The sequence below is a fragment of the Geotrypetes seraphini genome, chromosome 1 (genome assembly GCF_902459505.1).
Source record: "Geotrypetes seraphini chromosome 1, aGeoSer1.1, whole genome shotgun sequence".
Lineage (NCBI taxonomy): Eukaryota > Metazoa > Chordata > Amphibia > Gymnophiona > Dermophiidae > Geotrypetes > Geotrypetes seraphini.
In genome coordinates, this window is record NC_047084.1 from 486,791,128 (window position 1) to 486,806,113 (window position 14,986).

General features: G+C 38.9%; 1 protein-coding gene across 1 annotated transcript in view; it reads left to right on the top strand.

Moving 5' to 3' along the window:
* Nucleotides 1-14,986, top strand: part of SHOC1 (shortage in chiasmata 1) — a 283,884-nt gene that overhangs the window by 207,226 nt on the left and 61,672 nt on the right. Inside the window, exon 20 of the mRNA XM_033962662.1 lies at nt 9,035-9,212. Coding sequence (XP_033818553.1) covers nt 9,035-9,212 — 178 coding nt within the window. The remainder of the gene's footprint in view (nt 1-9,034; nt 9,213-14,986) is intronic.

Below are 14,986 nucleotides of genomic sequence, written 5' to 3' on the forward strand. Positions count from 1 at the left end.
TGATTTTATGCTGGTTTTTTACATTAAAATTGTATGCAGTAAAAGGCTGGCACCACTTAATATTTTATTTATTTATCTTTTAATTATTTATATACAACTTATATCCTATGTGGTATTTACATTTGGCTCCTTTATCATATTTCTCTTCTGTTCCGGTTGCCCAGGGTCACAAGGAGCAGTGGGGGATTTGAACCAACAACATCAGGGTGCTAAGGCTGTATCTCTAACCACTGCACCACACACACTTGGATAGTAAACCGCATGTCAATTCCAAAGCCAAGGTTATATCCTCTTGATTTACAAGTAGTCATTTTTCTATGATAAATATCAAACATGTACCTTCAACACTTGTCCAGTTCCTCTTTTGGCCTCTATGTTCCTCAAATCACATGAAAAAATATATATATATTTATATATATTTATATATATATATATATATATATATAAAATGCCAATGGTGCTTTTAGAAGAGAGAATGGAAGATTATGAGAAAAGAAACAAACACTATGATATGGGGGTTCCAATAAAAAGGAACACCACTAGAGGGCATCTGTGATGATGATGCTAAGGTGAAAAGATCATACAGGGAATAACATCCAAAATCAAGTGTAGGGACCCCTCCCCCAGCCCTTATAGCAAAGTTCACTGATTTTAGAAACAAAACATCTAAGTGAATTGGAAAATGAAACAGATGGGCTACAATGATTATAAATTCCTGCTATTTCCAGGCTTAAGTGCAGAGAATATTTGCAAACCAAAGAAACTTCTCAAGTTTGAAGAAACACTGCAATGCAGGGGCTTCATAGTAGGAATACAGTCCTGGGAATAATGAATTTATGTAATGAGAAAAATTTATTCCAAATGTTTCATTCCTATCCTTCCCCCACCAGGTTTACAACTAACTCTCTTGCTTGTGAGGGGAACAAGATGGGCTCCCGTGGTCCCTGCAGCTCTCTTTTCACTTTCCACCGGTCAGCTTCAATGGGTCAGCGGCAGCCATTGCTGCAGGCTGCCTGCTGGTAACCCAGAAGCCCCTCCTCGGCCATGTCTTGGCTAGGCAGAAACATGAAATTATGACAGCGAGGCTGCTCCATGACATCTTGGAAGCCCTTTTGAACATATTTGGACCAGTGGCGCTCTAGTAGTGTCAGGGGCAGGACAGAGTCGGGCTCTTTCCTGCTCCCAAAGAAGCCACTAGACCACCAGGGATGATAAGGTACGGTGTGTGTGGGGGAGGGGAGGGGGGTCAGGTTGGCATAGAGGGAGAGTGCCTTGGGTCTCCATTGCTGTGGTATTGCTGTGGCAGTGGTTCCCGTTCCCACGGCCAACTGTTCCCAAGGTAATACTGGACAAGACTGGCAAAGGGTTCCCGTTACTGTGGGAATTACTACTGTCTACTCCAGAGCTTCAAGAGGAATGAGAAAGAAAAAAAGTAAAGCAAAAAGCTAATGTATCATTGAACCAGGGCCCAAAAAATTCATAAACATACTGGCATTCCCAACGGTACATAAAGAAATGTTTCTCATCAGGAAATAATAAACAGTTGAGATGGATAGAATGGAATACCTACTAAGATTAAAAAATGAAAGAACTCATTGAACACTAGAATAAGTTGTGGAAATTATTAGCATAGCAATTGAAGAAAAAAGATCCTTGAAATTATTAGGGAGATTGAAGTAGAGTGGAGCTGCAGAGTGAGAACATGCAAAGTATAGCAACTGAATAATAAAAAAAATACAAGAAGATATTGTACAAAATAGATGACTCTCCAGATACTTAAGCAGGAAGAATCTATATTCATAGGGCAGAGGTGCTACCTTTAATACCAGTGCTGCCCCAGACAAGAGCAGAAAAGGACTGCTGCTACCTAGGAGCACTAACAGGAGACATTTAGACACTGCGTAGTCCCTAGAGAGAGTTAGAATTGATGTGTTGAGGGTGGGGTTTGGTGTTGGGGGATTGTAATGCAAGGTATAGGGATTGGGAGGGAGATTGGAATGCTTGGTGGGATGGCAGTCAGGAGGGGGACTCAGGTACCCTTTTTGAGGGTGATGGAAGAAGGTTCAGGAATTGTTGGGGAGGTTGTATGACAGCTTGGGTTAACATTTACATGCCAGCTTTTCCACATCTATATTCTGGACTTTTTTCTCTAAAGTAGTCATTCCTGCTGCATGTAACTGGACATTAAGGAGTGGATTAGTGGTTAGAACCCTTACCTCAGCACCCTGAGGTTGTGGGTTCAATCTCTATACTGCTCCTAGTGGCCCTGGGTAAGTCACTTAACACTTGGTTGCCTCAGGTACCCAAGACAGATAAGGAGAAATACTTAAGAGTACCTAAATGTAAACCACTTCAAATAGAAGTGGTATATAAGAAATATAAATAAATAAATGTCAACATGTTGGAACTTCAGACATCCCAACTTGGACATCTGATCAATTTCTTTGACTGGGTGACCAGAGAATTGGATAGAGGGAATGTGCTAGATGTGGTATATTTAGATTTTAGCAAAGCCTTTGACATTGTTCCACACATACATTTAATAAATAAACGGAGTGCCCTCTGGATGGGTCCCAAAGTGATGAGCTGGGTCAAAAACTGATTGAGTGGAAAGCGACAGAGGGTAGTGATCAATGGAGATCGCTTTGAGGAAAGGGATATTACTAGTGGTGTGCTACAAGGTTCTGTTCTTGGGCCTGTTCTTTTTAACATTTTTATAAATGATATTGCTGCAGGGCTGTCGGGTAAGATTTGTCTCTTTGATGATACCTTAATTTGCCTCTTTTGATGATGCCTTAAATCCAAAACCCTACTCCCTACTCCCCACTGCCCTTCAACCCAGCCAGCAGATTAACCGTTCCTCTTAACTGTATCCATGACATCTTGTTTGTCTTGTCTGCTTAGATTGTAAGTTCTTTCGAGCAGGGACTGTCTTCTTTGTGACTCTGTACAGCGCTGCATACATCTGGTAGCGCTATAAAAATAATTAATGGTAGTATACCAAAATCTGCAATAGAGTAGACACCCAGAATGGTGTAAATAACAAGAAGAAAGACCTGGCGAAGCTCAAAGAATGGTCTGAAATTTGGCAGCTAAAATTTAATGCTAAGAAATGCAAGGTCATGAATTTGGGCTGCAAAAACCAGAGGGAACTGTACAGTTTAGGGGGTAAAGAACTTATGTGCACGACAAAAGAGCGAGTTTTAGGTGTGATTGTATGTGATGACCTTAAGGTGGCCAAACAGGTTGAAAAGGTGGCGGCGAAAGCTAGAAGGATGCTAGGTTGCATAGGGAGAGATATGACCAGTAGGAAAAAGGAGGTATTTTATGCCCCTGTATAAGACTTTGGTGAGACCTCATTTAAAATATTGTGTACAATTCTGGAGGCCACACCTTCAAAAAGATATAAAAAGGATGGAGTCAGTCCAGAGGAAGGCTACTATACTAATGCGATGATTTGATAAGCCAGTATATCAAATTTTTAATAAACCTGAAATCTGATCATAAGGTGTATTGGGACAGACTTAAAGATCTCAATCTGTATACTTTGGAGGAAAGGCAGGAGATATGATAGAGACTTTTAAATACTTATGTGATATAAATGCGCATGAGCTGAGTCTCTCATTTGAAAGGAAATGCTGGAATGAAAGTGCATAGGATGAAGTTAAGAGGTGATAGGCTCAGGAGTAATCTAAGGAAATACTTTTTTACAGAAAGGGTGATAGATGCATGGAACAGTCTCCCAGAAGAGGTGGTGGAACAGAGACTGTGTCTGCTTTCAAGAAAGCCTGGGATAGTCACGTGGGATCTCTTAGAGAGAGGAAGAGATAATGGTTACTGTGGATGGGCAGATTAGATGGGCCTTTTGGCCTTTTATCTGCCATCATGTTTCTATGTTTCAATTTGAATATCCTTACTAAATGCTGATGGATGTTGTTTTTATAAACTAGACTAAATGTAAAAACGCATTGAGGATACTGCTATGATAGCCTAGGACCATTCATACCACGTTAACACAAAACATTCATTAACATCACACCATCAATATAAGAAATTATAAAACAACGGAGAAAAATAAACCTCAAGTGTGAGAGGCCGGGACTACACAAGTACCCGAGTCTATTCACATCATCACTGGTTTATGAAAAAACTCCGTGTACATTTAAATCAATACTTCTTCATTCACACTCAATAATTTTTTAAGAGTTTTCAAAGAATATTTTCAAAAGTGTTTCAGGGTGATATATAAAGACCTATTCATGGCATGAACCAGATCCCAAACTAATCATAAACAGCACGAGGGCTACAGCTCAGCTAAACAGGTGTATGCAATTTGTTGAGGCATGGAAATTTGGAGCACAAGAATGAGAACAAATAACCACTCATCTGAAAAAACCGGAGTGTCCCAAACGATTCTCAGTCCTTTATCCCGACAGAAAAGTCCTTCTGTTTCGCCTAAAAGGCTACATCAGGGGAAAGATCCAATGTCCAAAAAAATCTCCTGCTTCTTTCAACGCCAAAAACTTGCAGCTGGCTTCTCTCAAGATAGTGTTGGGACTGCGAGACGCGCCCGGTTCGAATAAAACAACTTACGAACCGGGCGTCTTGACGTCATCACACAAACGTGATGCGTGATAGGCTAAGCCCCAGCCATTCACACACCAAAAAAAACCTCTCTGTGTTACAGACAGGTCTAAGATTAGCGATCTTAAAGTTCTGAAGACAGTCTAACGTTCAGAAGAAAGGTTGCCATTCGTGACATGTATTCAGACCCTTAGGCTCCAAAGTTTGTAAACGATCTATCCATAACTGCTCCTTCTGCCAGAGCACTCTCCTAATGTCTCCTCTCCTTAAAGATATAGGCAACTTCTCAATCACACAACATTTTAAGTTCTCAAACCTATGATCCTGTTGAACACAATGTGCTACAATCGGGGCCGTTAATTTACGAGTATTTAAACAACTCTTGTGTTCTGTCATTCTCACTGTTAGAGTGCGTGAGGTTTGGCCTACATAAAGCAAGGCACAAGGACAAACCAGAACATATATAATGTTCGTGGATTGACAAGTGGAAGTATGACGTAAGATATAATTCTTACCATCACTTGGATTACTAAAGCTCAAGGTTGTCATCATGATGTTACAATTGGAGCAATGGCCACAAGGGCCATGTCCCATTATATTATCTATGTTATCCATATTCTCTAAATTAAAGTTTTCTTTAGATGTGTGACATAACCAATCACTCAAATTCTTATTTCTAGATTGAGAGAAAATAAATTTCTTATTTGAAAAACAGGGAAGTGTTCTGAGTAATGGAAGATGTCTTTTATATCTATTAATAATAGACTGTGACATTCGAGTTTGTTTTATTACACATGGAATCAAATCCTCTTCTTCTGGTGTCCTTCTATATTCCAATAAGTTTTCTCTCGGATTGTGTAAGGCACGTTTCTTTGCTTTTTTAACTACTGCATATGGATAATCCCTAGATAATAATCTTTGTTCTAAAATTCTAGATTCTTGAATGAATCTGTCTGTAGTGTTACATATTCGCCGATATCTTAGGAACTGCGCAAATGGAATACTCGTTTTTAAATGGACAGGATGCATACTGTCAAATTTCAACAAAGTATTTCTATCAGTAACTTTGCGAAAAATAGATGTTTCAAAACCATCTTTATTCTTCAGAACTAAAACGTCTAAAAAACTGATCTTCTCCATGCTATATGACATTGTAAATTTGATGGATCGATGACATTGATTTATCAATATTTCAAACTCCTGAAGCTGTTGCAAAGTACCCGACCATATCACAAAGATATCGTCGATAAAACGCCACCATTTAATTACATGTTGAAACTCAGATAATGTATAGATAAATGATTCTTCAAACCATGACATATAAAGGTTAGCAATTGTGGGTGCAAAAGATGCACCCATTGCTATCCCCGAAAGTTGTTGATAGAATTCCCCATTAAAGATGAAATAATTGTTTTTCAGAGCAATAGAGCTCAGTTCTTTTAGGAAATATGTATAGTTGCTGTCTATATCTGGTTGAGAATTCCATAGAGACTCTAATACTGAAAGAGCTTCCTCCTGTGGAATGCTTGTATATAATGCACAGACATCAAATGTCACTAGTATGTAATCTTTAAGAGAACCACATTCAAGATCATTTAGCAGTTTCAAAAACTGAGTAGTATCTTGTATATAAGATCTAATATCTTTCAAAAAACATTGTAACTTTTTATCAATATATTTACTGGTTTTTTCTAACAATGAGTCTCGAGCAGATACAATAGGTCGACCCGGGGGCCGTTGGATGTTCTTATGCACCTTCGGGAGCAAATAAAATATGGGAATTTTGAAATGTTGCGGGGTCAAAAAGTTAAACTCTTTTTTTGTTATATACTTTTGTTGCATTGCTTTAGAGCTAATTTCAGCAATTAAAGAAAAAATTCTTAAAGATGGATCATTTTGTAATCTCAAATATGTTTCTTCATTTGACAATTGAGCATTAGCTTCTGCAATATATAAATCTATACCCCAGACAACCACGGCACCCCCTTTGTCCGCTCTTCTGATAACAATAGTGGGATCTCTACTAAGCTGTTGTAAGGCAGTCCATTCTGTTGACGACAAGTTATATGATTTTCTCTGAGTCTTGTTATTTTCCTCAATGTGTTGAAGTTCTTGAGTCATTAAATTTTTAAAGGCTTGTATTATAGGGTTTATTGGTCCCGGAGGATTCCATCTAGATTTCGGTTGAACACAGGATGTATCCCGTTCAGAACTGGGATGTTCATAAAAGAAGGCACAAAGGTTCAATCTCCTTAAAAATTTTTCCAAATCTATTTGAGCTTGAAAGGAATTATGAGCTACCATAGGAACAAAGGTCAAACCTTTGGAAAGTAAAGATGTCTCTTCAGCAGTCAATATTTTATCAGAAATGTTGATGACAATCAATTCCGTCTCTTCTGTGACCTGCCTCGTGTTCGTCCTCTGTGAGTACCTCTGTTTCGAATGTTTCTTCCTCCTCTCATTGGACCTGTAATTTGTTTGTTTTGGCCTGAATCCCCATCCGGGTCTGAATACATGTCACGAATGGCAACCTTTCTTCTGAACGTTAGACTGTCTTCAGAACTTTAAGATCGCTAATCTTAGACCTGTCTGTAACACAGAGAGGTTTTTTTTGGTGTGTGAATGGCTGTGGCTTAGCCTATCACGCATCATGTTTGTGTGATGACGTCAAGACGCCCGGTTCGTAAGTTGTTTTATTCGAACCGGGCGCGTCTCGCAGTCCCAACACTATCTTGAGAGAAGCCAGCTGCAAGTTTTTGGCGTTGAAAGAAGCAGGAGATTTTTTTGGACATTGGATCTTTCCCCTGATGTAGCCTTTTAGGCGAAACAGAAGGACTTTTCTGTCGGGATAAAGGACTGAGAATCGTTTGGGACACTCCGGTTTTTTCAGATGAGTGGTTATTTGTTCTCATTCTTGTGCTCCAAATTTCCATGCCTCAACAAATTGCATACACCTGTTTAGCTGAGCTGTAGCCCTCGTGCTGTTTATGATTAGTTTGGGATCTGGTTCATGCCATGAATAGGTCTTTATATATCACCCTGAAACACTTTTGAAAATATTCTTTGAAAACTCTTAAAAAATTATTGAGTGTGAATGAAGAAGTATTGATTTAAATGTACACGGAGTTTTTTCATAAACCAGTGATGATGTGAATAGACTCGGGTACTTGTGTAGTCCCGGCCTCTCACACTTGAGGTTTATTTTTCTCCGTTGTTTTATAATTTCTTATATTGATGGTGTGATGTTAATGAATGTTTTGTGTTAACGTGGTATGAATGGTCCTAGGCTATCATAGCAGTATCCTCAATGCGTTTTTACATTTAGTCTGACTTACACGATTGAATTTCCACATATATTTTGTTTTTATAAACTAACCATAAATAGGCATATTTTTCCATTTTTGTAGGCACTCTAATATATTTGCCTTTAGGTCTATTGACTAGATAACCTTGTTAAACAATGATGTACCAGGTCTTCAAAAATTGTGGATGCTATCCTTGAAGCATTCCCTGCCAAACAGAAGCCAGGACTGGATGTTAAAATCATGACAAACCTAGCATTCTTACTGAGCTGTGGAGCTGGCACTCACTTAACCCTAATTTTGATGAAGTTGTGACTTGTCCTTATGTGATACTTCATTATTGCATAGTAATTTGAACAATGCATTTTTCATTTGTTACTCTCACTGTTAATATATTAAAAAAACATTCAATGGGCATTAAAATAAGATTAACTGTGCTAATATGGACAGTGCTTCCCAAACTGTGGATGAGAAGAACCACAAATGGGGTCATATCATTAGATAGAGAACAGAAACCGGGGCTGTCTCTTTCCTCTGGATCTCTACTGTGGTTTATGCCCAGTAAAGGTAGCAGGGGTTTTTGAATCAATTAATGCTGACAGGTTTTGCCTTCTCCTACTGTGAGACTTCCTGTTAGAATAGAAAGACATGAAGAATGCTAGGGTCTGAGCACACAGTGAAGTACAGAGCCTTGCACTGCCTGCTGCTAATGCCTTTGTCCTTTGGATAGGGTTGAAAGAGGTAGAGAAGAGATCTGGAGTCTGTATCATTTTGAGGTCATATGTTGTTTGTTTTTGTTTTTTAAATGGGGTCATGTTGGATACATGTTTAGAAAGCACTGAGCTAGCATTTTTTTGATACCGAAGGTCTCACATCATTTGAAAAGCAGTAGTACAAGTGAATGATCTTTTACAAAAAAAAAAAAAAAAAAAGGTGCAATATTGTTGAAAAGTGTTTAGGCTCATATGCAAGACATGTCCAGTTCATCCTGGAAAGTCATAAGCATAACTATTATAAAAGGTAAATGACTAGAAATTCTGTTCCTTTAGGGTGGTTTTTTGTGGGGGGGTTTTAATTTTTCTATTCTGTTTCACTAGATTAGCTGAGTATGTAACATTTCCTTGACTTTCACAATGTTTTCCTTCCAGTCTTCGAGCATGTTCATGTATGATAGTTCACAATCGGCACATCGGAGCTGATTTTCCTTGGGCTCATTTTGCACTGGTGGTAGAATATGACTATATAGAGAACTCCTGCTGGATTGAGCTGTGTACAGCTCTGAATATTACACACATATCCTTGAAAACCTCTCTTCCAGACTCTCTTGTAATGGGTAAGAAAATAATCCTTTAATTCAAAAATATATTTTGGTTTTTTCAATTATATTACTTATGGTGACAAAAGATACTTGTCTCTTGATATTCTTTATTTTGTATTAATGTACAAATGCATAGGTCTCTTGTTAATTAATGCCTATTGTTTTTGAAAGAAAAGGAAAGGATAAAAGTTTTTCAATAGCTAATAAAATTTCATTTTGAGTACCATTTTCAAAGCCATTTACTTGGGTAGAAAGCCAATTTATGCACACAAATTTCTATCTGAAAATTGCCGTCCCTTGTATATAGCTAAAACCATATACTATGATCTCTAGCACACACTAGACAGCTGCATGGGAATGGGGATTATGGGAATCCCATAGGAATGGAAGAAGTTGCGAGAGTATAGTCAAAATCTCTGACAACACCAAAATGAGGCTTAGAATGTACTGAGAGGCAATTTGAGCACTACAATGAGGGTTGGAATGTCCAAAGAAGTAGCAGAACACCAGAATGAGGCTTGGAACACTCACTGGTTGAATAATGAATACTATCTGCCTTAAAAAACCAGAGCCTGTTAGGGTCAGAAGGAAATAGAAGACTGCAAGCAAGTAACTAATAGCATCAACTCCTGTGGGTACGGGTGGAGATGGAAGAGATTTTTGCGGGGATGGAACGGATTTGAGCAGGTATGGGTTAGATAGATTTCTGTCCCTGTGCAACTCTCTCTAGCATGCATACTTTTAGGTACATTTAGAGAAGTGTTCCCAGGGCTATGATTTGGCTGGGATCAAAAAATGGGTCAGTATTCAAAGGGGTTTGTATGTATAGCAGCAGCTGGTAAACATATAAATCCCTTGTCTCTAATTTCTAGCAGCAACATACAGATATCACATACCAGATATAAAAATTCTTTCTGACCTCCTCAAGACTATCGGGGCAATTCTATAAAATAAGCACTAATGTTTATGCATGTGTTATGTGCATAAATATTTACTAGCATACTGTATATGCCCATATGTGCCAACATGCCACTTAAGTGTTATTCTGCAAATACTTGCTTAATTTACATAGCACATATTTGTAAAAGGGGCATTCACAGGATTGAGCTTAGGTGAATCTCAAACTTGCACTTGTCCATAATATTAAAAGTTAAGCAGCTATCTTTGGTACTTAGGCATTAGTTACCTCTGTGGCTCTATGGCTGGCATAAACGTTCAAGCCTAAATGTTAAATACAGTCAAACCTTGGTTTTCGAGTACTACAGTTTGCAAGTGTTTTGCAAGACGAGCAAAACACTCTAGCAAATCTTGCCTCACAAACCAAGCATTGACTTGATTTGCGAACCCCCACCCCCAAGAACCGGCATCGCCCCCTGTGAATTGGCATCGCCCCCACCCAAACTCTTATCTTGATGGAGCACTGGCATGCAGCACCAACCCACGGCACGTGCTGGTGTCCAAAGAGCCTGCCGCTTGCCGCTGATTCTGCTGGGCCTTGAACATCTGCGCATGCTCAAGGCCTTCTGGCTCCCGCTCTCTGGAAACTTGAATGGAATGGTGGGTGGAGATTGTTATTTTGTGAGAATTGTGTAAGGGGCTGGATGTAGTAAGTAGGTAGGAACTCATTGACAAAACCAGCTATCCTGCACTAGAATATATGATAGTGTCACTGAAAGATGAGTTACCTCAGGATCCTTTAGGATTACTCTTGTTATATCACCCTCCAGTTCCTTGGAAGGACTCTTTCGATCTTATTACTAATATTATAGCAGATACCTCGATGAAGTAGTCCAGGCTATTGGTCATTGGAGATATTAATCTACATTTAGATGACACAACTAACAAAGACGTTTCTGATTTTCTCTCATTCTTGCATTCTTTTGGTCATACGTTAGATCTCATCAGTTTTACAGATCACACGCATCAACAATCTACATTAGATGATGTCCATTGGCAGAGGGTTCCCTGGTCAGATCATTTACTTGGGGAATTTTGTCTGCCAATTTTCATATTATCTACTTGTTATTATGTACAGCAGAAGCAAATTATAACCATTAGGAAAAAGATCAGTCCTGAGTTCTTTTGGTCTCAACTTCCAAATGTAATACCATGTGTCCCCTCTGATAAACTGTCAGAGCGTATTTGGAAAGATTGGAGGGATTTGTCAGAAAATACTTATCAATCTATATCCCCTCCAATACCTAAACCAGTGAGTTATGCTCGGAAGGGCCTTATCATCGAGAGTTAAAACAGGTGTGCAGAAGACTGGAATGGAAATGGAAAAAACTAACTTAGAAACTGACAAGATGGCCTGGAAAGCTAGTATCAGGAAATATAATCTAGATCACAGGACTGCCAGAAAAAATTATTATGGCACCAAGATAGTTAGCTCTGACAATCAAAGTAATGCTCTCTTTACACTTTGGCAATCTTTAATTTCTGTCAGCATAAAACCAAATCAAACCTGTCTTCCAACTGCAGAGGATTTAGCAAAATCCTTTAAAAATAAAATTACACTCATCAGGGATATGTTTCCCCCTGTAAACTTCGATAATTTATTAACAGGTCCTAATGATTTAGTGGCTATTCCAGTGGACCATTTTTGGAACACTTTCGATCCTGTTTCTGAAATCCAAGTTTAAAGCTATGTGAAAAACTGAAAAAATATAGTTGTAAATTGGATCCTTTTCCTTCATATCTCTTTGGAGGTATTCCCCCACAAGCTATTACTTGGCTGACCTTACTATTAAATCACTTTCTTGTCAATGGACATTTCTCCTCATGTATGGGACACATAATTTTGACACCTTTATTGAAAAATGTTGATTTGGACCCATCTGTTCCCTCTCATTATCGTCCTATCGCAAGCGAAAATGATAGAATCTATTATATCGAACCAACTTTCCAACTACTTGGAGAAATTCTCCATTCTTTTACCATTTCAACATGGATTCAGACCAAACTTTAGCACTCAAATCCTTCCTATCTGCTGCGTTCAATGTAGTTCATCATGATATTTTGATTCACATGGCATCTGATATAGGTCTAAATCAAGTAGTTTTGAATTGGTTTATTAAATTCCTGTCACTACGATCTTATGAGGTACACTTGGACGGTAAGGCATCTTCTGCATGGAAGCCTGGATGTGGAGTTCCTCAGGGATCCCCTTTGTCATCAATACTCTTTAACATCTATATGATCTCATTGAAAAGCTTCTGTCTCACATCAGTGGAGACCATGTTTACATATGCATACGATATCTTTATTCTGCTGGAGGTTGACCCTGATCTTAATAATCTGGTTTCAAATATAGGTTGCTGTGTTTCTAAGCTTCAATCGTGGGCAAGGTTATTGATTATTGGAGATATTAACCTTTGCTTGGAAGATACCGTAAACAAAGATACCTTAGATTTTATCTCACTTCTGAACTTTCTTAGTTTATCTTTACCTATAAAAGCCACAACACATGAAAAAAGGTCATATGTTAGATTTTTTTAGTTTTACGGACCATACATACCAACAAACCAAGTTAAATGAGGTTCACTGGCAGAGGATTCCCTGGTCAGATCATTTTTGGGGGGAATTTTGTCTTCTAATCTATATGTCCCCTATTAATGATGATGGACAGCAGAAACGAATCATAACTACCAGGAAAAAAATCGGCTCAGAGCTTTTCTGGTCCAACTTATTAAAAGTATTACCATGTATTTCTTCTGATAAATTGTCAGAAAATATATGAAATGAATGCATGGGATTATCTGAAAGTACCTTTCAAACTTTATTCCCTTTAACAACTAAATCAGTGAGTTATGCACGGAAGGCTCCCTGGTATTCAGCTTATCACCGAGAGCTAAAACAGGGATGTAGAAAATTGGAACGGAAATGGAAAAAAACTAATATAGAATCGGATAAGAGGATTTGGAGAGCTAACATCAAGAAATATAATCTAGAGATTAGAACTGCAAGAAATAATTATTATGGTATTAAGGTAGCTAGTTCAGACAATCAAAGTAGCGTCCTTTTTAAACTCTGGCGCTCATTAACTTCAGCAAGCATAGGATCAAAGCAAAATTGTATTCCAACTGCAGAGGAGCTATCAAAATTTTTTAATAGCAAAATTACACTCATTAGGGATACATTTCCTGCTATAAACCCTGATGATTTCCTTTTAGGCTCTAATGGGTTAATATTAACCTCTGTGGATCGTTTCTGGAATGTTTTTGACCCAGTTTCAGAATCTCAAGTTTTAAAACTATGTGAAAAATTGAAAAGGTATAGCTGGAATTTGGATCCTTTCCCTTCATATCTTTTTGGAGGTATTCCCCTACAGGCTATCACATGGTTGACCTTATTATTAAATCATTTCATTGGCAATGGTCATTTTTCGTTGAATATGGGCAATATAATTCTAATGCCTTTATTGAAAAGTACCGATTTCTCGGTTTCCTCCCATTATTGCCCAATCACAAACATACCTTTGATGACAAAAATGATGGAATCAATTATTTATAGCCAACTCTCCAGTTATTTGGAGAAATTTTCTATCTTATTACCGTTCCAACATGGGTTCAGTCCAAATTTTAGCACAGAAACACTTTTACTGTCATTAATTTCAAAGATTCAAAATTTACAGATGCAAAATAAATGTGCTGTGTTGTTGCAATTTGATTTGTCAGCAGTGTTTGATGTGGTCAATCATGATATCTTGATCCATATGTTATCAGATATAGGTTTAAACCAAGTAGTTTTGGATTGGTTTAGTAAATTCCTCTCGCTGCAATCCTAAGAGGTATATCTAGAGGGCGAGGTATCATCCTCATGGAAACCTAGCTATGAGGTGCCACAAGGTTCCCCTTTGTCACCAATCTTGTTCAACATCTCTATGACCTCATTGAAAAAGTTTTGTCTCACATCTGCAGAACAGATAAACTTGTTAGTGAAAAAGTGCTTTTTCAGTATGCGTATGTTGAAAAAAGTTAGATCACTACTGTATCAGGAACATTTTTCATTGTTGGTACAGTCCACTGTGCTTGCTCAATTGGACTATTGCAATTCTGTGTATCTGGTGTGACAAACCTGTGGCCAGCTTTGTCCCTGTATGGGATAAAAGCAAAACACGGTCCCTGGTCAGAAGGGCTGACCAGGTTAAAAGTAAAAGTTTGGTTTTGGCTGACTACCCCTCAGACAGTGAGGTAGAGCAGGAGAGGCAGGAACATAGATACATCCAGCAGAGGGCGCCATCTCAGGACAGGTACCCTAGAAAGCCTGAGAGGACTCTTATGGAGAAGTGGAGTCCTAGGGCTGGGAGGTATGCTCATTACCAGCCTAGGAGAAACCTGAGTATTTCCCTAGGGATTTCCTGCCTAACACAGCTGCTCTGAGGAGAGAGGGGTGGGTCTTTAACCAACATAAAAACAGAGTATGGAATCTCAGTAAGGGGAGCAGGGAAAGCCGGGACGGAGCTAGGGCTAACGAGCTCAGGCAGCGGCAGGAGAGACAGCAGAGCTTGGAGGCAGATGAGGGGAGAAGTCTCTCTCCTCCAGCCCGCAGCAGTGAGGATATGGAGATGACAGAGGACTACCTCAACTCCACCCCAGAGGCTGCTGAGCAGACAGAGGCTATGGACATCACTGAGCCATTGCTGGAAGCTAGCCATTTCCCCACTGACATGGAGGTTAGTTACTAAGGGGAAGGAAGCAAGGCTATGCTTGTGCTGTCTCCCGTAACCCAAGCCCAGCTGACAGAGATTAGGAGAAGAGCAGGAAAATCTCTCCGCTGCTCT